The sequence below is a fragment of the Mesoplodon densirostris genome, chromosome 4, assembly GCF_025265405.1.
Source record: "Mesoplodon densirostris isolate mMesDen1 chromosome 4, mMesDen1 primary haplotype, whole genome shotgun sequence".
NCBI classification, from domain to species: domain Eukaryota; kingdom Metazoa; phylum Chordata; class Mammalia; order Artiodactyla; family Ziphiidae; genus Mesoplodon; species Mesoplodon densirostris.
In genome coordinates this window covers 77,781,230-77,803,575 of record NC_082664.1, presented here as the reverse complement: position 1 = coordinate 77,803,575, position 22,346 = coordinate 77,781,230, and the positions used below count along the sequence as shown (strand labels likewise).

Here is a 22,346-nt window from a genome sequence, read left to right as displayed (position 1 = left end):
GATGTCCCTGAACACTTCAGTCAGCTTTCTACGCTTCCTTAAGATCACACTGTTGGTGACATCTCTGAAATCCTGTGGCATTTCTCAATGGTCCATTCCACAGATAGGAAGTATCCCAAGATCTGAGTAGCTCCTCCCACCCCAAACTTGAAAATACTATCAATATCGAGGACAATGCCATTCTATTGGAATAGGGACCAGTAACTATGAGGTCACATTTTGTGGTGTGTCGATGCTATATAAGCCCTCTCCCATGGTTTTTGTCACTTTGAGAAGAGAATGTGAGAGCTGGGCAGGGAGAGGGCAGGAAAGGGGCATGAGGCAGGCATACTCAAACAAAGAATAATAGAACTCAGATTCATCTACAGTTTATTGTTACAGCAGAAGTTGTGGGAGACAGGAGGGCGCCCCCCACACATAACGCACTGTGGTCAGAACCCCAAGGCAGCCCTTCCCACCGCGATGCCAAGCCCCAAGCAGCCCTGCCCAGCTTGGCTCCCTCCCCCCCTCCCACTCTAGACACACACTGTCTAGACAGCTACCAAAGTTAGAGCAGCCAATGGCCCCAGCCCCCTTCCTATTGCCCAGCTCCAATCCTTCTGTCACACTTGTTCACTGCCCACCACTTCCCATTCCAGCTTCCAATTCTACACTGAATGTTTCTGTCACATCCTGAGGACCGCTAACCCACAAGCAGTTCTCCCGACACACATTCATTGAGGCCCATACCCTTCAGCAGTTTGAAGGGTTCACGAGAAGCCATATCAGCTTTGGTGAGTTGTGCCCCAGCCCCGAGCCCCTGACTCCTGCAATATGGCAAAAGGAGGCAGAGTCTGGAGGAGGCGCCACGGACAACTACAACCCCCTCTTATCCCTTAGCTACAGACACCCAGAGTGGGGAGAGGGGATACGTGCCTTCTCTGCCTTAACACCATGATGGAGGGGGGTCATTTAGGGGTCTGGGTCCCTAAGAGATATTAGGACGTCTCTCCCAGGAGCTGAGGGGAATCACAGGTTAGAGGTCAAGGTTAGGGTAGCAATCAAAGATCAAGTTCCTCTCCGCACACGATCTGCCCCGCTTCCCTTGCTCACTCTGGCCCAGTGCCCTACGCACCTCCCAGGTTAGTGCTGGGGGAGATGAGGGCTGGGTCCTACACCAGGGCAACAAGGGTCATTCAACAGGAGACCTCCATGGTGTGCCCTGGGGGCCCTGAAGGGAGAGGCCCAGACTCGCTGCTCTGGGACAGGGTGCGAGAGCGGGATCGGTTGCCATCCAGGGATGCGGCACTGGTCAGGGAGGCTGTGCGAGACCGGGACAGGCGAGTCATGCAGGACGAGGCCACTGTGGAGACAGGAGAAGCAGGCAGTCAGAGAGGAGAGGAGAAGAGAGGCTGGGAACTCAGAGTGGGGTGCCTGGCTGGAGAAGAGAGTTACAAATGGGGCCAGGGGGTCAATGAGCTTGATTTGGCAGATGGTGGTAAATCCAGGAATTAGCCTAAATGGGTTGCTCCCCTCAGTGCCCCTCCCTCCTCCTATGCCAACACCCTTGTCCTCATGACAGCCTCTGACCCACATACTCACTATAGCCCATGCCTTGCAGGAAGTACTTGAAGGCCTCGGTCAGCTTGCCTGGCTGTAAAAGTAAAACAAGGAGAGGGAGACAGCGAGGGGAGGTTAGAAGCTGAGCTAGAGCTCACGGCCGTGGCACGTTACAGATGGGGTGTGTGGCAAAGGCTATAGTTCAGGGCCACTAATATCCCACCCCACAGATGGCAGGGGTACTCACCTGAGTCAGCTGGGGCTGACCTCCGGAGTCAGCCATCTGTTCAGGAGAGAGCCATCCAGAAAAAGTGATACACACATAAATAAAAAGCCATGCCGAGAGGTAGAAGAGGGTCTCTCTTCCCCAGGTTCCCCACTCCAGGCCTTTAGGGTGTTTTATTTTTTTTTTTTACTCCATCCACCCACTTGCTCCCATGTAGGACCCTGGAAGCCTAGCAGCTGAATCTAGAGAGGATCTATGGCTCTGGATAGGGGGCCAGGAGTCAGGCTGGGCGTGGAGTACGGTTACTGACCTTGAGGAAAGAAGTCTGGGTGGGGTCCAGTTTTGAGTTACATTCCACCTGGAGTAAGGAAGAGGCTGAATGAATGAGGTCACACTACCTGTGGCCCCTCCCAACCAAGGGGCCCAGGGACCCAGACCCAGTTTCTTTCTTATCAGCCCCCTACCCATCTCCTTCTTACCAGGAATCAAACTCTTATGCCCCAAAGTTGCTCTCCCTGTCCCAAACAGAGCTTGCCTCTTGGCAAGACAGCCCTCTGACTGCCACCCTCCCTCACCCACCCCAAGATTCCCTACTGACCACTGCATCTTCATGGGGTGCTTGGTCTCCTACCACCAGCATCACAGGGCACCTAGAGGCATAGTGTCGGGGAGTCGGCGGTGAGCCCCTGGCACTCCCTCCCCCGTCTTCTCCCAGAAGAGCAGCTGGAAGATGTTGGCTCCAAAGAGGAAACAGCCTTCTGAACCTCGCTGACCCCACTAACAGGATTCAAAGTGGTAAGACCTAGAGGGTCGTGATTTGCTAAATAGGATGGCGGGGGGGCAGGTGACAAGAAAATTCCCTGGCAAAAGACTCTCCTTCTAAAGGATGAAAGCACCTAGGGAAGATCCAGGGAGAGAGGCAAAGTTTTATCCCTTAAAGTCTTACTTGAGGGTGATATCGCTTCCACGCTCAAAGTTCAGGTCTCGGCGACTAAAGTGGGTGCAAAAGAAGAGTAGGAATTTTAGGCAAGTAGTGCTATCCATCCAGACATAAGCCAGGTCCCCCGTGAGGAAGTTATCTTCCTCCCCCAAATTAGAGTCAAATATTGGTGATTACAGGTGGGAACTGAAGGAGAAGGTGGCACACAGGCCTCAAGCATGAGCCCTATGGTCATTTGTGCCCAAGGTCCCTGGTCAGAGGGCAGCGAAGGGGATGAAGGGCACAAGGACACGAGATCATCTAACTTCTGCGAATCCAAAAATCTAAGGAAGTAACAGGAGAGAGGGGGCTGGCTCCTCATAATTCTCCCCCTTGGGTCTGTCCTGCAGCTGCCCCAGCTGCCCACCGAATCCTGCCCACCTTGCACGGCCTACTTCCCAGTCTCCCCTCCCCTTCTCTGTGCCTCCCAGGACCCCCGTTACTGCTTCTACATTTCTCTTACATGCCCACTCACTTGTTGTAGCTGTTCCAATACAGTTCAATGTTCTCCAGGTTGGGGGCATGTGTCATGATATTTCTATACTTTTGTATCAACTCAGAATTTCCAGACAGCTCTTCCTGAAGGAAAGAAGAGGGAGAATAATTAGGGCTTGGAAAGGAAGTCAACAGTTACTGGATGTGAAGAGGCAAGCCCTCTTCCCTCCCCAGATCCTATCCCAAGTAAGGAAGTCACCCCGAGCATTCCAGTCCCTGCTGGTCCCCTCTACTTCTTCCAACTTCCACAACCACTTACCTGGCTGAAAAGATGTCCAAGGATCATCTCCGGAATGGAAGAGGTGAGGCCTGTTAGCTACGTGGAAAGGGCAGGTAAGAAAGCTCAGGACATTAGGTGGAGAAGAGACCTAGGCAAAGTGACATGACTTCTTTCCTGCTCCATCCTCCCTCCTTGAAGCTCACAAGCCAATCAGTTATGTTGTTAGAGCCTGAATGGACCCATACGGGGGAAGCCCGCCCTAGATCTCAGCACACAGGCCCCTCCAAACCTTGTGGGCTGCCCAATCCATCCAGCCCTTGGCATTGGGATCGATGTTGATGAGGACAAGACCCTCGACAGTATCCGGGTGGGTAAGCTGAGGGGCAGTAGAAGGAACGGAAATCAGAGGCATACATGGCCTTACCCCCTCCCCAGTGAGCTCCATCCACCCCAGGCTGCATGGGGCCTGTCTCCCCACCCTCTTACGCACGTCCTCCCCCTAAGCACACACTAGTAAACAATACGCTGCCTGGGCCTTGGACCTGCCTTTCCCTCGTCTGGGGTTTTTTATTTCTTACAGCATATCGCGACAGGACGTAGGCCCCAGCTCCAACACCGACTCCAATTATTGTGGAGAAACTGTGAAAGGGAAATGTAGGTCTAATGGGTCCTGGTGCCCCAAACTTTGACTCTCCAAACTCCTCACCCTCCTTCCCAAGGCCACGGGCACAAAGGACAGAAAGGGACCTTCCTTTGGGGGATGCTGAGAAAGAAGGTGCCAAGGAGCTTAAAAATGGACACTGGTGGTCAGCGTCAGTCCCTGAAATCTTCCCCCAGCTCCCTCTGGGAGAGTGAGTGTCTTGAAAAGAAACACCTGTTCACCAACCAACCAGACACTGTTTCCTGTGTAGCTGTTTGTCCATTCTCAACTTTCAGGAGCTAGTTCAACTTGTTCTGTTTTAGTTCCTGGTTCCTCTAGAGGAACTGGGAAGAAGGGAACTTGAAGCAAGATGTTAAATAAAAGATACAACTTTAGTGAACAATAGGAAGAATGGGGAGAAAGAGAGCCAAAGGGTGAACCAGAGCTGCCCAGGGCCCTGGTGCCCAGGAAAAGCCAAGCCAAGGACAGAGCCCGGCATCATCAGCACTAAATGTGCATCAAGGAGGCCTTGCCTGGTTTCTTTCTTTTCCTTCTCCCACTCCCCTCACACACAGGGTGCCCAGGGCACCAGGTGTGTGTCTGGAGGAGGCAGAGGGGGTGGGAGGGAAAGACAGGTCTGTCTGGTTCCTCGGGGATTGTGTCCCCTCTTTCTTCTCTAGCTTCCAGATCAGAGAAGCCCCTCCTCAGCCTGAGGCAGGGCCAGGCACACAGCTTCCTTTTCTTCTCCTCCATCCCTTAGGGCTACTCTGCTGACTCAAGTCAGTTTTCCACACCCACCCACTTTCAACAATCAGATTGGAGCGTGGAGAAGGGAGGATACTTCTAGTCCAGACAGAACTCGCCCAGGAGCCATGGTGGACACAGGAGCTCTAAGGGCCACCTTGTTCTGGAAAGAGAACTCTGGCTTGGAGGGGTCCCCAGGCCTCTCACTTTAAGTACTGCAGGATGCAGGGGATCATGTCCGCAAGCTGGTCCAGAGATGGGTACTGATATCTGGGGAAGAAAGGAATGTTGAGGAAAATAGAAACCTGCCCTTACGGCCCCCACCTCAAGTGTCCTACTCGTCCTCTCCCAGAATCACCACTCGCCCTCCCTTCCTTCTTCCCCGGTCCAATCTTCTCCATGTCTGCCATGTGCCTCACAGTCTGATGAGGAAGGAAGGAGCTAATTCTCACCCCAAAGGGAACACGGGAGCCCCCTCTTCCATTCCAGGGGCATCCACATGAACCCGCACGAAGTTCTGAATGATTTCCTGCATATCCGCAAATTGAAACAGCGGCTGGAAGCAGGATTTATCTAAAGAGAATCCCCATCACCCCAACAGTAGAATTAGACAGGGAAAATGTCCCCAAGTCAGAACCCACCCTCTTTCTTTCATGCCACAGTCAGGCTAGGAGAGAACTTTTCCTTGACATGCCACATGGCTCCCTTCCCATACTGACCCTTCCCCTCACACTGACCGGGGTTTTACCCTTCCCCGCAGCCTCTTCCCAGAAAGAAATGGGAGGGGAAGTGAAGGTCCTTACAGTTGAGTCCCACATCGTGGTAGGTGAGTATCGCTGGGCGTTTGGGTTTGGGGGTGCCATAGACAGTAAAAGTGATGGAGCCATAAGGTGTCTCCACAGAGTGAGTCTGCAGGAAAACAGGTCACACCATCAGGTAGGAGTTAGGCTAAGAGGAAAAGAGGCAGGGGAGGAACCTCCACAAAAGTCAGGGAGTTGAGGGAAGAGGGGCAAAGAGAGGAGACGGGAACCAAAAAATAGAAACAGGATTGGGCTTCCCTGGTGGCACAGTGGTTGGGAGTCCGCCTGCCAATGCAGGGGACGCGGGTTCGTGCCCCGGTCCGGGAAGATGCCACATGCCGCGGAGCGGCTGGGCCCGTGAGCCACGGCCACTGAGCCTGCGCGTCCGGAGCCTGTGCTCTGCAACGGGAGAGGCCACAACAGTGAGAGGCCCGCGTACCGCAAAAAAAAAAGAAAAGAAAAGAAAAGAAAAGAAACAGGATCGGCAAGATTTCAGTTTAGGTAAAAATGACACTGGAAGATGATTTTGAGGGTGGAAAAGAATAATGAAATCGCAGAGCATCAGGGAACTCTGAGAAGGGAGGAGAAGGAACGAAAGGGGAGAGATGGGGACAGGAAAGGACTGGAATAGGAGAGGAAGCAGAGAGGTGAGAGAGCCAGGTAGCGGCCCTTTCCTTCCTGGGGAGAGGACAGACCCTCCTCCCACCTGCGGCTGCCCCAGGCTGTTACCTGTCCCTGGTCCAGGAGGATTCGGGCAGCTAACTCAGCCCCCTGGAGAAAGACACACATGGACAGATACACACAGAAACACACAGCCACACAGAGTCAGATGGAGAGACAGATACAGATAAAGAAAGGTAGGTAAAGAGAACAACAGAGACCAAAGACAGAAAGAGATTGACAAAAAGAGACATGGAGAGGATGAAGGTTAGCGTAGTTACAGGACAGAAGCCTGGACTCTCAATTGTGGTGTATGGGGAGAGAAACGCGGGTAGACATGGAGAAAGCAGTGGTGTGGTTAGACGGAGATCATGAATTTGGGAAGGTAAGGAGTGAGGGGGATGCCTGAAGGTCTGGAATTCGGGCCTGGGAGTCAGAGGGCCTCTGATAACCTTGGCCACCTGAGGTGTCTGCCCCGGCAACAGCGGCTTCTCCTCCGTGATCTGCACCTCCTGCAGCTCCGCCATGGTGGCCTGGCAGGGTGAGGAAACACGGAGACTGGGGAGGCTGGCTCCATACCCCCGCACCTCCTCAAACAGCTGGCTTCCTCTCTTAGCCCTGGACAATAGGGTGCAGAGGGCCCCAGGAGCTGAGGACTACTCCGGGACACAGAGAGAGCCTTTCCTGCCCCCAGCTCCAGATCCAGGCAACTGGGGAGGAGGGCTTGTGGAGGAGGGCTCAGGATACCACTTCCTTTTAGCCTGGCCATCCCCAACACCCCTCAACACCCACACCTCCGGACCCCTCTCCCCTGTCCTGGATGGAAATACCAGGGTGGGGCAGCGGTGCAGCTCGGGTGTCCCAGCCTATATTTAGGGGCCACCCCACACTCCTGGGTAGGTAGGGGGTGAAACTCGTGGCTCAGTGACTGGGTACTCTAAAGATACTAAGGATGGGTAATGAGAGTTCACCGTGGACTGTGACCTTCAACTAAAGCCCCAAGGTCAGCAGCGCAAAGGGAAAGGGGCTAAAAATGACCTGAGTAACATGACCAAGAGGGGAAGGGGGAAACAAGAAAAGAAGGACAAGGGACATCTGTGTCCAACTGACTCAGTGCCTCCCTTCCTCTCAAGACTCTTCCTCCTGACTGTGAATAAATTAGCATATATTCCATCTTTGGGACCAGGGTGAGGAGCAGAGCCCCTGTGCAGACCAGCACAGTAAAGGGCCAGCAGCCTGGGGGTGGGGTCACTTACTGGGCTCCTATTGGCTGGATGCAGTGGGGTTAAGGGTCAGGGTTCTCACTCCTCCTGGCTCTGGGGTCTGAGAAAACAAGGCAATGAGGTGAATGACATGGGAGACAGACCCTGGGTCTTTTAGGGACAAAAAGCCTAAGCCAAGACCTGGACTACCTGGGTCACCAACCCTTGCCAGGTCACTAACCCTCTCCAATTTGTACCCCCAAGTCCAGTGAACTAGTCTTCCCCAGGCTTCAACTAGAATCAGTACAGGCTGGAGGGGTCTGCGGGGCAACACAGAGAGCAGGTATCAGTCCAGGCGCGGCGGTGGGGGGCGGGGGTGGCTGGGAGAGGAGAGAAGGAAGTGCTGATGTGGAGGAAAGAGCATGGCTTGTGTCAGAACCTCTGGATTCTAGTCTGGGGTTCTGCTGCTACCAGTGTGACCTTGGCTCAGCCTGTCACTACTCTTGCCCTCAATTTCTCATTTGCAAACTACAAGTGGGGACTAGGGGATCCCCAAGATTTCTGACAGCTCTCGAGTGAGATGGGGTAGCAGAGCACGACTGTTTCTCTCCACTATTAAAAAAAATTTTTTTTTAAGCCTCGTGCCTTCGCTTCTCTCCTCTACCCAGTCTCGGTGTGGGTCCGCGAGTGGAGAAGGGGTGAGGGAGCGGGGAGTGAGGGGCGGTCCCACAATCTCTTCCCAGCCTGCCCCGACGACCTGCAATGGCCGAGCGCCGGCTGGGAAGGGATGAGTAGGACAGAAGGGACTGACTGGGCCCAGCCCCCGGGACCTGTCCATACGAGTCCCTTCGCTGCGCGTCCGCGTGGGGACTGACACGCTCGCGCGGCTGGCGCGGAGCGCCCTGGACCCCGGACACAAACTCGCGCACGCCCCAAACACGCCCTGCAGCCCGCAGAGCCTCCGCCTTTGTGCGCGGCGGCCCAGCGGCCCTCCCGGCGGGCCCCTTCCCGCGAGCCGTCAACTCCGAGGGATCGGGATCAAACCTCCCCCCGCCCGCCACCGGCCCCGCCGGCGCCAGCCAGGCCCCGCGGCCCCTCGCCCGCCCTTCCCCATACCTGCTGCCGCCGCGGCCGCTTCCACCTTCACTTGCCTTTGACTCCCCGGCCCGCCCAGGCTCGGGCTCCCCACAGACCCGCCCTGGGCCCGCCCCCGCCCGCCCACGGGCCGCCGGATCCCAGCAGATCCGCCCCAGACCCCTTGTAAACCCGCCCCCCTTCCCCCCGCCCCAGGCTGCCTGCCGCTCTGGGAGGGGCTGTGCTGGGGGCCCGAAGGGAGCTCTAAGGAAAGCAAACTGCTGGGTGCTTCCAGGCTCCGGCCCCGGCTACCCGCAACGGGGCGGCGGTGGGGTACACGGGGATCCCTTAGTCCCGCGGGGGATCCCCACGCCCGCCCACAGCACTGCCCCCGCCCATGACCTGGCTCTGCCTGTCGCACTCAGGCTCCTTGCTTCGCCCCCAGACTCCGAGGTGGGGACGGGTAAAAGGGAGGCGAATCCAGGGCGCTGGCATCCCACGAATTTGACTCCACCCGCCCGGAAACAGAGTACTAGGTTAAGGGAGGATCGCTGCTGAGGAGGCGGGGGTCTCGCCCGCTGGGAGGGGAAGGTGTGCCTGCGCGGACTGGGCGGTGGGGGCTGGAGGTAGGAGCGTCGAGGGCGCAGGAGTTCCAGCTCCGGGGCTCCCAGGGCCCTTGGTACCTCCTCTCTCTCCGCGGTGTCCCGACGCCTGCTCTCCGGCCGCTCCCTGAGGAGTTGGAAAACAAGGCGGGGAGGGGGGACGGGGAGTGCGGGGGGCCGCTATAAATAGAGGGAGATCGCGGGAGCGGGGGGAGAGGATGGCCAACGGGGACTCCCGGGTCAAGGCCCCAAGGGGGGGCGGAGGAGGGGCCAGGGACCCCCAGGGGTTCTGACTCTTGGGTAAACAGGCGCAGGGGTGGAGTTAACTCTGTGGAGGTGGAGTGGGGGCTTGGGGAGGACGCAGTGTCCTGGGCTGGGACCCAAGAGACCCTGTGGCTTCCGTGCTAACCCCTTCTAGTCTGGCCCAGAGAAGGACGGAGAGGCCAGCTCGGCCCGGCGGAATCGCATTGCCCAGGCGCTGGTTTCTCAGGCACTGCTGCGTCTCTCAGGGCCTGGGTGGGTTTGACGTCCTGGACCCCTCACTCGCCGTGCCCTCCCCCCACTTATATGCACCCTCCCTGTGCCCCTAAGAGGAAATCCACCCAGAAGGGGATCGTTATGTGGCTAAAGGGATTCAAAGTTGTCTTAGACAAAAGGACACCAGACTGAATTTCTCCCCACCTGCACCCCTTCCAGGCCCCCTCCCGCCCTGAGGTCCCCACCCTATCCTCCTTCAGCCTGGCTCCCGAGTTGCCATTTCGGGGGCTGGGCGCCAGGCCAGTTGGGAACAATGGCCAATGGAACTGGAGCTGCCAACTGCAACACCAGCTCAGACTGCCCCCCCAAGACCCCCAAATTGCCTGCCCCCTCCTGCCTGGGAACTGCCCACCACCACCACCCTCACCACTCACGACCCAATCCCATCCAAGGAACATCAATGCCCCTTTCATCCCCACTTGGCAGGGTCTATTGGAAAGGAGGGCCCAAGAGGGAGGAGGTGACCCAGAGTAGAACCGGTCAGGATCAAGCCCAGCTTTCAGCAGCCCCACATCTAAAGGATCTCCCTAGATCCCCCAATTTGGAGCACCCAAGTTTTCCTCCATTCCCTTCCCCCACTCCCTTCATAACTATTTACCCAGAAACTGGCACAGAAGCTGGGCACCCTGGCTCCTCTCCTAGTCCCCTCTCCCCTCCGGATGTCATTTTAACACTCTCCTGGACAAGGAAGAGCCTGCTGGAATTGGGACTGTAGATAAAGATGCATAAGACAGAAGAGAGATTTCCCCAGCCCGACTGCAACTAGGGGAGAAAGAGAGCCTAGGGTGAGAGCTTCTGCCGGCAGCCTCCTCTGATGTGTCTAAAGTAGGCTTACTTGGAGTGGGGGAGGGAAGGACCTGGAGGTTCCAGCATCTAAATTCGTCTCTGGGTCAGGATGACTCAGGGGGAACCTGATAAGGGGCCAACGCAGGGGCGTAGGGCAGACAGTTGGGAAATTTCCACTGGGATCTGTTTGCTTCCTAGGCTTGGGGTCTCAGCCTGCCACAGGCAGTAATGAGGCTGCTTCTGATCTAAGATGGGGTTCCTCCTTGTCAGGGCAGGTCTCAGCCTGGCCCAGTGTCAGTGGCCCAACAAGAATACTTCTGTCTCTCATTTCCTTCTCTTAGGCCAGAAGCAGCTTCAAACTATACCTTCCAGTCAGCCACAGTTTTAAGTACCTGCTCCATACAAGCCACTGTATAAATGGAATTCAAAGAAGTGTGATGTCTAGTCATACCCTCTCTAGAGCATAGGATCCAGTAGCTGAGTGAAGGTATAAAGATAGAAAAAATTAAGAAGTGATGTATATATAAATTGTTTAGACAATAAGTCCTATAGCAATAGTTTCCCACCCTTTTCAAGTGGGAGATCAGAGATTTCCATTTCCAAATGATGGTTTTAGAATCTCCTAATGGGGACAAACCGTGAATTCAGCTATACTTCCAAATAAATTTGTTCAGTCTTCTGATAATCGCAACACCTATGCATCTATGCACCTACGTGTGCAAAGCTTATTATTTACTCAACGACCAGTCTTCTGTGTCCATACAGATTGCAGAGGTCCTTGCAATAACTCAGAAACCCTTGCCCCAGGAGGCTGCAGCCCACAGGCTAGGAACCATTATCTTAGTATAATTCAGAGGAGGAAAAGCGTTGGTTTTCTTTTAAAGCAACCAGTGCTCAAGCTGTTTCATTTTGGGCTTTTTTTAATGAATTTATTTTTTACTTATTTATTTTTGGCTGCATTGGGTCTTTGTTGCTGCACACGGGCTTTCTCTAGTTGTGGCGAGTGGGGGCTGCTCTTTGTTGCGGTGCGCGGGCTTCTCATTGTGGTGGCTTCTCTTGTTCCGGAGCACGGGCTCTAGGCGCGTGGGCTTCAGTAGTTGTGGCTCGCAAGCTCAGTAGTTGTGGCTCACGGGCACCAGAGCGCAGGCTTGGTAGTTGTGGCGCAAGGGCTTAGCTGCTCTGCGGCATGTGGGATTTTCCCAGACCAGGGCTCGAACTTGTGTCCCCTGCAATGGCAAGCGGACTCTTAACCTCTGTGCCACCAGGGAAGTCCCAGGAAAAGGGTTTTGTTCCTAGGGTAAACCCTATGAAGAGTACAACAATGGAGTACTTGAGTGGTAAGGAGGGGCATTCTATCCAGGCTTAGAGAGATCATGAAGGAAAGTTTTGGGACAGAAATACACAAGTTACTTTGATGAATTGAATAGTAGCTACTATGTGCAAGGTAATTCCCATATATTATCCCCTAATACTATATAAAGTAAGTACTATTGTTCTCACTATACAGATGAAGAAACTAAAGCTCAGAGATGTTTAGTGACTTGCCCAAGGCCACTCAGCTAGTAGATGACTTATCTAAGACTGAAATCCCCAGATTCATTCCACTCCAAGTTTATTCTCTCTCCACTAGGCTTCAGGTAGCTTGTGAAGCGTATAATGATTAGGCCATTATGGCCCCAGATGAAGAGTAATGTTGATGAAAGGTGGGTGATGTTTGGTAAGGTAGAGTGGAGTCAAGTGTGAAGGTCCTTGAATGACAGGCAAAAAGGTTTGGCATTTCAGAAAGGTTTGAAGATCCATAGAGTATTCTTGAGTAGGAGCAATGGATAAATAATTGTTCTGTGAAAATTAATCTGATGGGGGGTTTAAAAGAGATGGATTATGGGGTGGATAGGGGTGAAGCATTTGACTTAGGAAGGCGGTCATTTAGAAGTCAGGATAATCAACTAGATATGAGATGACAGGGACTTGAATAAAGTGTGGGAGGAATAGCAATGGAAAGAAAGGAGTGCATTTGTAAGACAAGGGAAATTATAAGAATTGGTGACTGATTAGATGGGAAGGAGAGGAAAGTCACCAACCTAGCTGCTCTCTTTTAGGGGCCCTGAAGTTCATTCATCTGTATGGTTTCCAGCCAGAGAAAAGACCAAAGAGAAATCCCTTCTGAAAGTAGAAACAACACATTTAGAAAAAACTGAATAAAATTATAGCATTACTTTAAAAGAAAAAGGGGGGCTTCCCTGGTGGCGCAGTGGTTGAGAGTCCGCCTGCCGATGCAGGGGACACGGGTTCGTGCCCCGGTCCGGGAAGATCCCACATGCCGCGGAGCGGCTGGGCCCGTGAGCCATGGCCGCTGAGCCTGCGCGTCCGGAGCCTGTGCTCCGCAACGGGAGAGGCCACAACAGTGAGAGGCCTGCGTACCGCAAAAAAAAAAGAAAGAAAAGAAAAGGCGGGGGTGGAATTCCCTGGCGGTCCAGTGGTTACTCAGTGCCTTCACTGCCAGGGCCAGGTTCCATCCCTGGTCGGGGAACTAAGTTCCCACAAGCCATTAGGCGCAGCCCAAAACAAACAAACAAACAAACAAAAAAGGAACATCCTTGACCTGCACAGAAAATTATCTAAAGTCTGAGGCTCAACCTCACCCTGACCCACCCAGATGTGTGACCCTCCGAGGCCCGTGCTCTTTCCACGTGGGGCCCAACTTTGGAAGCCATTTAAAGCTCCTATTACACCTGGTCTGCCAAAGCCAGTGGGATTCTCCATGTTGGTCATGAACCTGGGCCTGGAGACTAGAAAAAAGGACAATGCTGGACTGATGTCAACCTGTTTCCATTAACTCCTTCCCTGAGCTCTCCTCAGCTTTTGTTGAGGGACAGAGCATAAGGCAATTTGATCAAGACCCAGAGGACTTGGTCAAGCAGGGCTGAAACCATGAGGGAAGCTTGATCACCCGCAGAGATCAGGAGGTTAGCAACATGCTCAGTGCAGCATGCATTAGGTCTTAGGGACCTAAGAACACCACCCCCAAAGATTAGGGCTGTAACAAGGGCTGAAGATGATGTCACATAAACACTGCTAAGGTCACAGAAACTTCCCTCTTCTCCCCAGTCTTCCCACTGCCACACAGTCTCCCCAGCCACCTGGCTCCCACAGATCTGCACACACTTACTTACAAAGGCTGGGAAGGGTCAGACACCATCTGGGTACTCTCAGGTACACAGAAGTGATGGGGCAGTGGGTGGTGGTGGTGATTATTCAGTATGTAGGATCCACACTAGTATCCCTTGTACTGGGAACAGTAGGTCAGATGGGAATCAGAGGGAAGGGGGGAGGGAGGGAGAGGGAAAAGGGGGTTCGTTCCTGTTGCTGATTCTGATTTTACTTTAACCTTCATCATTATTACTCCTCAGTCCTCCCTTCCCCTCCTCGCTCACACCCACGTCTCCCCCCATACTGTCCTCCCCCACCTCCAGTTGACCATGGCATCAGAAGCAGAAAGAACATTCCAGCGGTTTGCTGTCTTTGGAGGATTGTCAAGCAGTGGCACTGAAATGAACAGCAAGAACTTCTCCAAGCTGTGCAAAGACTGTGGCATCATGGATGACCAGAGGGTCACCTCCACTGACGTGGACATCGTGTTCATCAAAGTCAAGTAAGGGACCAGAGACGGGAGTGGGGGGTGGTGAGTAGAACTAACAAGGTGGTGGGATGTGGGAGGGTTTCTGTGGTGGAACATTTGTAATGTGTCTCCTGAGCACCTGCTGGGTGTCTGGCACTGTGCTAGTCCCTGTCCTCAAGGCACTCAGTGTGTAGAGGCCCTGTCTGAGTAAGGGGAGGGTTGGACATTGGAAGGTGATGAGTTCATGTTCCTGAGTTCCTGGATTTCTGTCTGACTGATCAGGGCCAAGAATGCCCGAACCATCACTTTCCAACAGTTCCAGGAAGCAATGAAAGAACTGGGCCAGAAGCAGTTCAAGGGGAAAAGGCTGGATGAAGCCCTGGAGAACATTTATAGACTCGTGGAGGGCAAGGACCCAGCTACCACTGGTGTTACTGTGAGTGAGTCTTCATTCCTGACCCCTGACCCTACTTCCCTGAGTCCCTGCTGCTCCTGTGTCCCTTCCTCCATGCCGATGTCCCTAACCCCTGCCAATAGCAGCACTGCAGGGAGATAGGGCAGAAGGCCTCTGGGCACTGTTGGTATTGAAACAGACTTTAGAGATCATCGAGTCATTTCAGAGGTGAGGAAACTGTGAGAGGAAATGACTTACCCAAGGTCCACAGCTATTTTAATAGTAAAACTTAGACTCATTCCCAAGCGTCCAGGATCTGGGCCAGGCAACTAGGGCCTGGTGGCTTTTGGGGGACACTGAGTGCAGACGACTTGGTACCTGATCCTCACTCCTCTTCCCGCTCTTATGTAAGGTGAGATATCTGACTTCCTCCCTCTCACCCGCCCTCTGCTCCCTACTTGTCCCCTCTCTACTAAAAGCTCTTCCTATTCTCGGTTTCAAATAGGGCCTTCCCAACAGGACAGACTTTGTGTTTTGGGTCTGGGGTTGAAGTCCTCTGGCTGCAGCCTAGTCAAAATAGCTCCTCTGGAAGCAGAAAAGTCCACACACACACACACACACACCCCACTCATTCCCATACACCAGACTTCTTCCTCACAAGTGGATGGCTCTTATTATAGTTCCTGCCTACAGCTGCACCTGGGCCCTAAGCAAGCAGCACCATGCCAAGGGTTGAACAAGAGCTCTGAGAACTAGTTGAACTACTAGAAGGCCATCTCTAGAGAAGGGGCGTGACAGTGGAGGGGAAGGGAGAGGGCTCAGACGCTTCATCCTCTGGCTTGCAGAAAGCGACGACGGTGGGAAGGGTGAGCCAGCTGACGGACACCAGCAAGTACACGGGCACCCACAAGGAGCGCTTTGACCAGAGTGGCAAGGGCAAAGGCATCGCGGGACGGGAGGACATGACTGACAACTCAGGCTACGTGAGTGGCTACAAGGGTGCTGGCACCTATGATAAGAAGGGCAGCAACTAGGGAGTAGCATCATCTTAGCCTGCCGGCCCTCGACCCTGCATCTTTGTGTGTGTGTGTGTGTGGTACGTGGGCCTCTCACTGTTGGGGCCTCTCCCGCTGCGGAGCACAGGCTCCGGACGCGCAGGCTTAGCGGCCATGGCTCACGGGCCCAGCCGCTCCGCGGCATGTGGGACCTTCCTGGACCGGGGCACGAACCCGCGTCCCCTGCATGGGCAGGAGGACTCTCAACCACTGCGCCACCAGGGAAGCCCCGACCCTGCATCTTTTTTTTTTTTTTTAATTTTATTTTATTTTTAATTTTATTTTTTTGCTTTATAAAAAATTTAATCAGTTATACATATACATATGTTCCCATATCCCCTCCCTTTTGCGTCTCCCTCCCACCCTCCCTATCCCACCCCTCCAGGCGGTCACAAAGCACCGAGCTGATCTCCCTGTGCTATGCGGCTGCTTCCCACTAGCTATCTACCTTACGTTTGGTAGTGTATATATGTCCATGCCTCTCTTTCGCTTTGTCACAGCTTACCGTTCCCCTCCCCATATCCTCAAGTCCATTCTCTAGTAGGTCTGTGTCTTTATTCCTGTCTTATCCCTATGTTCTTCATGACATTTTTTTTCTTAAATTCCATATATATGTGTCAGCATACAGTATTTGTCTTTCTCTTTCTGACTTACTTCACTCTGTATGACAGACTCTAGGTCCATCCACCTCATTACAAATAGCTCAATTTTGTTTCTTTTTATGGCTGAGTAATATTCCATTGTATATATGTGCCACATCTTCTTTATCCATTCATCCGATGATGGACACTTAGGTTGTTTCCATCTCCAGGCTATTGTAAATAGGGCTGCTATGAACATTTTGGTACATGTCTCTTTTTGAATTATGGTTTTCTCAGGGTATATGCCCAGGAGTGGGATTGCTGGGTCATATGGTAATTCTATTTGTAGTTTTTTAAGGAACCTCCATACCGTTCTCCATAGTGGCTGTACCAATTCACATTCCCACCAGCAGTGCAAGAGTGTTCCCTTTTTTCCACACCCTCTCCAGCATTTATTGTTTCTAGATTTTTTGATGATGGCCATTCTGACTGGTGTGGGATGATATCTCATTGTAGTTTTGATTTGCATTTCTCTAATGAGTAAAGATGTTGAGCATCCTTTCATGTGTTTGTTGGCAGTCTGTATATCTTCTGTGGAGAAATGTCTATTTAGGTCTTCTGCCCATTTTTGGATTGCCGACCCTGCATCTTTAACACCGGGGAGCTTGGGGGGACAATAAACATCTGTGTGTGCAGCAGCTCATGGGCTCTGTCTTCCACCAGGGTGAGGGAAGAGGGGCCCCTTGATACAGAGACAGAGAGAGGAGCTGAGAAACCCAAGGATGGGGGTTCTCAGCACCACACCCTTTACTCTACTTGGCCTCCCCACCATTAGGTAGCATCCCCTTCAACAGCTGCTTCTAAGAACACGACTGAGGAATATATTTGGAGATAAGAGAGAAGCTAGATGTGGAGGCAAAAGTATTTGCTACTTGTGTTCACATAATACTGATATCCATCCCCTTTGACCTGCCAAAGGGGAGTAGAAATTCCTGATTGGAGCTAGTAGGACCCAGGTATTAGCAACTAGACCCTTCCCGGTCCCTCCACCTTCCTCATCTGTTGCAATCCATGTTTTGTTGGGGGAGAAATAGAAACCAGAGAGGGTAGGCCAAAGATCTACTTAGCCTAACTCCTGTTATGAGTTTATTCTAGAGCTGATGGGGAGGGAGAATCCATTTTCAACACCCAGCCTGGAACTGAGTTTTACCCCACCCCACCTCCATCATGGTAGACATGGAATGGAAGATCCTACTGACTGCCAAGCATAGCCCAGGAAGATGGCCAGAGGTGGGTGGCCTCCAGGACTCTGAGAGTAGGAGTTCTGGTGCACTGAGGAAAAAGGAATGAAATCAGAACTAATTCAGATGTGTTTTTTATCTTTTTATTTTGCAGTGATTCACAGGCAGATGCAAAAAGTACAGACAGGTCCCCTGTACCCTTCACCCAGTTTCATCCAATGGTTATATCTTACATAATTCAGATATGGTTTTAAAATCTTCTGTGACTACAGCTGGGCCCACTTCACCCCTGCCTTGTCAGAAGCAGATTCTGGAGTTTGGGGGATGTTAGGAGGAGGTTGGGAAGTAAAAGGATGCAGGAATCTGGGGGGAATAGGTCAGAGAAGATAATTTGGAACTCCAGTGAACCAAGCTGAGACGGATGGAAGGAAAAGAGGTCAGAGAAGAATAAAGGGTGACTAAAGAGGTTGGGTGTGTAGGGGAGAGACTGCACTGGGCTCCATGGTGGAAGGAGGACAGAAAGGACAGGTTACATGAAGAGGAAATCAGTGATTCCATAGAGAGGAACAGACTGAGAGCTCGGGGGGAGGGGGCGTGGCCTGGAGAAATGAAGCTAATATGAGTCTAAAACTCTCAGGGAGGTTCCTATAGCTAGAGATACCGACCGTGTGGGTGAGCGAGTAGAGGGAATCATAAGGGAAATGGGGAAGACTGAGAAGGGAAGGGTGGCAGGGATGGGGATTTGAGATTCGGAACTGGTACCATGGTGTGAGCTGAGGCTCTGGGCCTCCAGCCACGATACAGGATCTGGCCCAGTAGATGGACAGTCACTGCCAACTGGACACAGTCAGCTTCTTGGGTGGGTGAAACTGTCTGTGGGAGAGGGAGGGTGGTGGCAGGAGTGATGGGGGGAGATGAACAAGTTAGAAAGAGCCTAGAAGACAACTTTGCATGGTGACCAAAGCTCTGGACATATTTCCTGTCTCCCTGGTCTCTTGGGAGGGGATCCTGCCTACCTTTGAAGCCAGGAAGGAAGCCTTGTACCAGGGATCAGAGCTTCAGGAGTGGAGACAGGCTGGTCTGTAGCGGCAGTAGGGGGACTAGTTCAGACTTAACACCTCCCATCCCTAGTAGAGGCCAATGATATCTATCGGATCAGCATCACACTTTTGGGAGCAGGGCAGATGGAGCCTTTGGTTGGTTAGGGTGCTGGTGTAGTGGCAGCTGGTGGGTGGCTGCTTGGAGCTCAGGGAGCAGGTTGTGAGGGGGAAGGAGTCCTGGGTGACTGTACAATATTCATTGTAATTCTCACAGAAGCTCTCGCTGTACTTGCAGAACTTCTTGATGGCTGTCCACGGGGCATGTAAGACATAATGGACCTTTGGGCAATACCAGCTTTGTTGTCTGCCCCGTACATAGGACATCAGACCATTACAGTAGCCCCAGAAACCCTTTGCGTAGTTAACCTTGGGATAGTCGATATGTAAGGTACGGAATTTCTTGATGGCAAGCTGTAGCTGGATGTTTTCGACCAAGGCTGGCCCTGGAACAAGCTGGAGGAACAGGAGCTGGACCACAGGTGGTGCCATTCTTCCTGCTGGCAGAGTTAAGGTGGTTGGAAGCAGAGGTGGGTCTCGAGTGGCTGTCCGCCCCTTCCCAGAGTTTCCCCCAGCCTTCCCCATGTGCCTTCCCCTATGCCCTCAAAGCCGGACTGTTCTTCAGAGACCATCTGGCCCAAGTCTTCATGCCTCAGAGAGAGGAGACATTTGCCCAAGGTCACCCATCTGGTCAGCCACCTCTAGCTTGGTCTATCTTAGGGTCTCAGCCTCACCCAGTCCGGGAGCTGTAACGCTTACGAAATACGAGATCCAACTGGTCCTTGGGTGATAGACGCTTCCCCTTTATCCCTGGCCCCATTAATCCTTCTGGTAAAAATGCAGAGGGTCCAGAAGGGACAGGCTCAGATACACTTCTCTGACTGAAGTGGAAGGACAGGAGCTGGAGGGCAGCAGGGCAGGGGTGGGATTCTTCCTTCCTGAGGCCAAGGACAGCCCAAAGGTAAGAAGAGGCTAGAAAGGTTTCTGGATGAAGACCAGTCTGGGAGGAAGGAGTGTCCCCTGGGTTTGAGGAGCCCCTGTGCTGAGGGGGGTGGATGAGGGGGAGGAAAGAGACATTGCTTTCTGGTCTCCTCCTCTCTGGTGTCATCAGCACACTTAGTTCCAGCCTCCTTGTGAGAAGTCCCGAAGTTCTTGGGTTTCCTTTGATGTCTTCTCTGGTTCATAGGCCATGCTCCTGTGGAAAGGTGACAAGGAAAGCACCGTCATGTTCCTGAGGAACAAAGTGCTGCTTATTCCTGACCCTCAGAGAACAGAGGGTCTTCTGCCCTCTCATCCCACTCACTAGATTCCCGGAGGCCAGGTACGCAAGGGCCTCCCGCCTGAGTGCTGGGTTGAGAAACAAAGACCTCGGTGTGGACCCCCCCACCAACCCCACCATCAACTTCACTCCAATCGTGATCACACTGACACTCTCACCTGTAACCTCAGGCCCTCTCAGAGTCACAGCACTCCTGGAAATCTATGCATGCTGACCCCGAAGCCTCAAACTTGTCAGGTGGGATTAGACAGCATAGCCTGGACTTGAGGGGGTGTGGACCGCCTGTGTCCAGCGGATCAGATTCTTGCTGTAGTTTGTCATGTTGGAAACAAGGGCCAGGCTCCTAACTCTTTTTCATCAACACCTGCCCCTTCATCAGAACCAAAGAACTAGCTCCCCAGAGCCTGCCAGCCACAGTTCATGATGCCCACAGGCCTCTCAGCCTTGCCTCCACGCACCTGTTGTCCAGGCTGTGGGCTTAGGACAGTTTACCATTCTCTCCCTGGAGAGCGGGAGAAGGGAGTCAAAACAGAGAATGCTGAGTGTCCCAAGGCCAGTGTGTAGTTCAGGAAGGGTGGGGGGCACATGAGAGAGACGCATGGGTGTTCCTCGTTCACAGCCCCCGTACACTTGCTCTTTCTGACAGCACAAAGCAGAGTCCAAAACTGAACCCATCCTTCCCCAACTCGCTTTCCCTCCTGCCTTGTCCCTTTCCTCAGTTACTTATGCAAGAAATCTGAGTGGTCCTCGACCCTGCCCTCTCCTTAATCCCACCTGTTTGGAGGCGGTACTGCATGGTGGTTAAGAGCAAAGCTTTTGAGTAAAACAGACCAGGAATTGCATCCTGGCTCTACTGCTTCCAGGCTGTACACCATCAGTCTAAGTTCACTAAACCAGTATAAGCTTCAGCTTCTTCATCAGTTAATGAGGATAATATTCTGTACCTCGTGGCAGTCTTAGGATTCGTTAAGATGTATATCAAAAGCTCTTAGCCCAGCGCCTGGCACATGGTGAGTACTCAATCCCAGCATGAGTCCATCAGTCACGCAGCTCTGACAATCTTTTTTTTTTTTTTTATTAATTCTTTAAAAATATTTATTGGGCTTCCCTGGTGGTGCAGTGGTTGAGAGTCCGCCTGCCGATGCAGGGGACACGGGTTCGTGCCCCGGTCCGGGAAGATCCCACATGCCGCGGAGCGGCTGGGCCCGTGAGCTGTGGCCGCTGAGCCTTCAAATCTGGAGTCTGTGCTCCGCAACGGGAGAGGCCACAACAGTGAGAGGCCCGCGTACCGCAAAAAAAAAAAAAAAAAAAAAAAAAAGTATTTATTTATTTGTTTGTTTGGCTGCACGAGGTCTTAGTTGCAGTGTATGCGATCTTCGTTGTGGCACGCGGCTCTTAGTTGTGGCTTGCAGGATCTAGTTCCCTGACCAGGGATTGAACCCAGGCCCGCTGCATTGGGAGCACGGAGTCTTAACCACTGGACCACCAGCAAAGTCCCAGCCCTGAGCATCTTAACTAAAACTTTTCCCGAACCAGTCTCTTCCATTCCTATTTCTTCCCCTGCTCAGGCTTTCCCCTCTCCTGGACACCACACACTCTCCAACTCCAGAAGGACTCTACAACTCATAGGACAGAAGACCTCCATGACCTGGCCGCCACCATGTCTCCAACTGCATCTCCATCTCTGCCTGCTTCCCCCACTGGTGCCCACCCCACCTCTCGCTCACGTTATCTCCTCTACGCAGCACGCTGCTCTCTCCTCCCGCTCTCACCCCCATCAGTTCCGCTGAGCCAGCTCATGTGAAGATCAGCCCGGACGTCCTGTTTAAGAAGCGTCTGCTCGGAGCACCTCCCCAGGGAAGTGTGCACAGCCAAGTAAGTGAGGATAAAGCCTACACTGGCAGGTAGCTCATCTGTATCCTTCAGGCTGGTGTATCAGCCAACACCCAGTGGGAATCCATGCAGGGTGGTGCCAGAGCCTGGCTGACTCAAAGTCTTTGTTTCGAGGAAGCTAGCACTTTGTGGCCCCAGATTCAGAGTGTGCCACCTCTTCCTTATTTGCTCAAGGCTGCAGCTTCCCTTGGAAGAGAAAGGGGCTTGTCATGCCTCTTGATCTTCTTCTTTCTTCATTCCTACCCACCCACCACCGCTAACCTCTGCACACAGTGTTACAGAGATGGAACAGCACATAGTAGAGGAAAGAGTTTAGGACTTGATCTCAGATAACCTACTGAGCTTCTGTTTCCTCTTCTATAAAATGGAAGCCTTCCTTACCTCATGAGGCTGCAAGAATAAAATGAGATGGTCAATATGGAGGTGACTTTTAGCCATTAAACAATATATAAATGGAAAATTGGATATGGTCTCCTAGGTCTTATAACAACTCACTTTTCCCCCCAACTCACTTAACATCTGCAAAGCCTTCCATTTTTTAAAAAAATTTATTTATTTTATTTATTTATTTTTGGCTGCGTTGGGTCTTTGTTGCTGCGCGTGGGCTTTCTCTAGTTGTGGCGAGCGGGGACTACCCTTCCTTGCAGTGTGCAGGCTTCTCATTGCGGTGGCTTCTCTTATTG

General features: G+C 52.8%; 3 protein-coding genes across 7 annotated transcripts; 1 reads left to right on the top strand and 2 right to left on the bottom strand.

Moving 5' to 3' along the window:
• Positions 1 to 532: 532 nt before the first annotated feature.
• On the bottom strand, positions 533 to 9,283 carry NDRG2 (NDRG family member 2). Of its 5 annotated transcripts, none has more exons than XM_060098246.1 (16): positions 9,263 to 9,283; positions 7,560 to 7,626; positions 6,756 to 6,836; positions 5,647 to 5,752; positions 5,296 to 5,416; positions 5,051 to 5,113; positions 4,038 to 4,098; positions 3,749 to 3,835; positions 3,499 to 3,555; positions 3,220 to 3,323; positions 2,712 to 2,756; positions 2,364 to 2,415; positions 2,076 to 2,123; positions 1,787 to 1,822; positions 1,582 to 1,633; positions 533 to 1,342 (listed from the first exon to the last, which is right to left on the bottom strand). In XM_060098246.1, exons 3-16 carry the CDS (start codon positions 6,828 to 6,830, stop codon positions 1,176 to 1,178), a joined length of 1,074 nt encoding a protein of 357 aa, XP_059954229.1. In that variant the 5' UTR covers positions 6,831 to 6,836; positions 7,560 to 7,626; positions 9,263 to 9,283; the 3' UTR covers positions 533 to 1,175. The 5 variants fall into 5 exon arrangements, with proteins under 5 accessions (XP_059954229.1, XP_059954228.1, XP_059954227.1 ...); XM_060098245.1 differs by lacking the exon at positions 9,263 to 9,283 and adding an exon at positions 8,982 to 9,071; XM_060098244.1 differs by lacking the exon at positions 9,263 to 9,283 and adding an exon at positions 8,622 to 8,708.
• A 4,700-nt stretch (positions 9,284 to 13,983) lies between these two features.
• Positions 13,984 to 15,551, top strand: TPPP2 (tubulin polymerization promoting protein family member 2). The gene is made up of 3 exons (XM_060098243.1): positions 13,984 to 14,156; positions 14,406 to 14,559; positions 15,363 to 15,551. The coding sequence occupies exons 1-3, from the start codon at positions 13,984 to 13,986 to the stop codon at positions 15,549 to 15,551; spliced, it is 516 nt and encodes a 171-aa protein (XP_059954226.1).
• Positions 15,552 to 18,521: 2,970 nt separating this feature from the next.
• Positions 18,522 to 18,983, bottom strand: RNASE13 (ribonuclease A family member 13 (inactive)). The gene has a single exon (XM_060098242.1). The coding sequence runs from the start codon at positions 18,981 to 18,983 to the stop codon at positions 18,522 to 18,524; it is 462 nt and encodes a 153-aa protein (XP_059954225.1).
• Positions 18,984 to 22,346: the final 3,363 nt, after the last annotated feature.

Bases quoted from the DNA above. Each gene is read 5' to 3' on its own strand.
- TPPP2 (XM_060098243.1), top strand. From the start codon at position 13,984: ATGGCATCAGAAGCAGAAAGAACATTCCAGCGGTTTGCTGTCTTTGGA. The intron at 14,157-14,405 runs GTAAGGGACCAG...CTGACTGATCAG, and splicing joins ATCGTGTTCATCAAAGTCAA to GGCCAAGAATGCCCGAACCA. The intron at 14,560-15,362 runs GTGAGTGAGTCT...TCTGGCTTGCAG, and splicing joins CAGCTACCACTGGTGTTACT to AAAGCGACGACGGTGGGAAG.
- NDRG2 (XM_060098246.1), bottom strand. From the start codon at position 6,830: ATGGCGGAGCTGCAGGAGGTGCAGATCACGGAGGAGAAGCCGCTGTTG. The intron at 2,757-3,219 runs GTGAGTGGGCAT...CACCCACTTTAG, and splicing joins TATTGGAACAGCTACAACAA to TCGCCGAGACCTGAACTTTG. The intron at 1,634-1,786 runs GTGAGTACCCCT...TTACTTTTACAG, and splicing joins GTCAGCCCCAGCTGACTCAG to CCAGGCAAGCTGACCGAGGC.
- RNASE13 (XM_060098242.1), bottom strand. From the start codon at position 18,983: ATGGCACCACCTGTGGTCCAGCTCCTGTTCCTCCAGCTTGTTCCAGGG.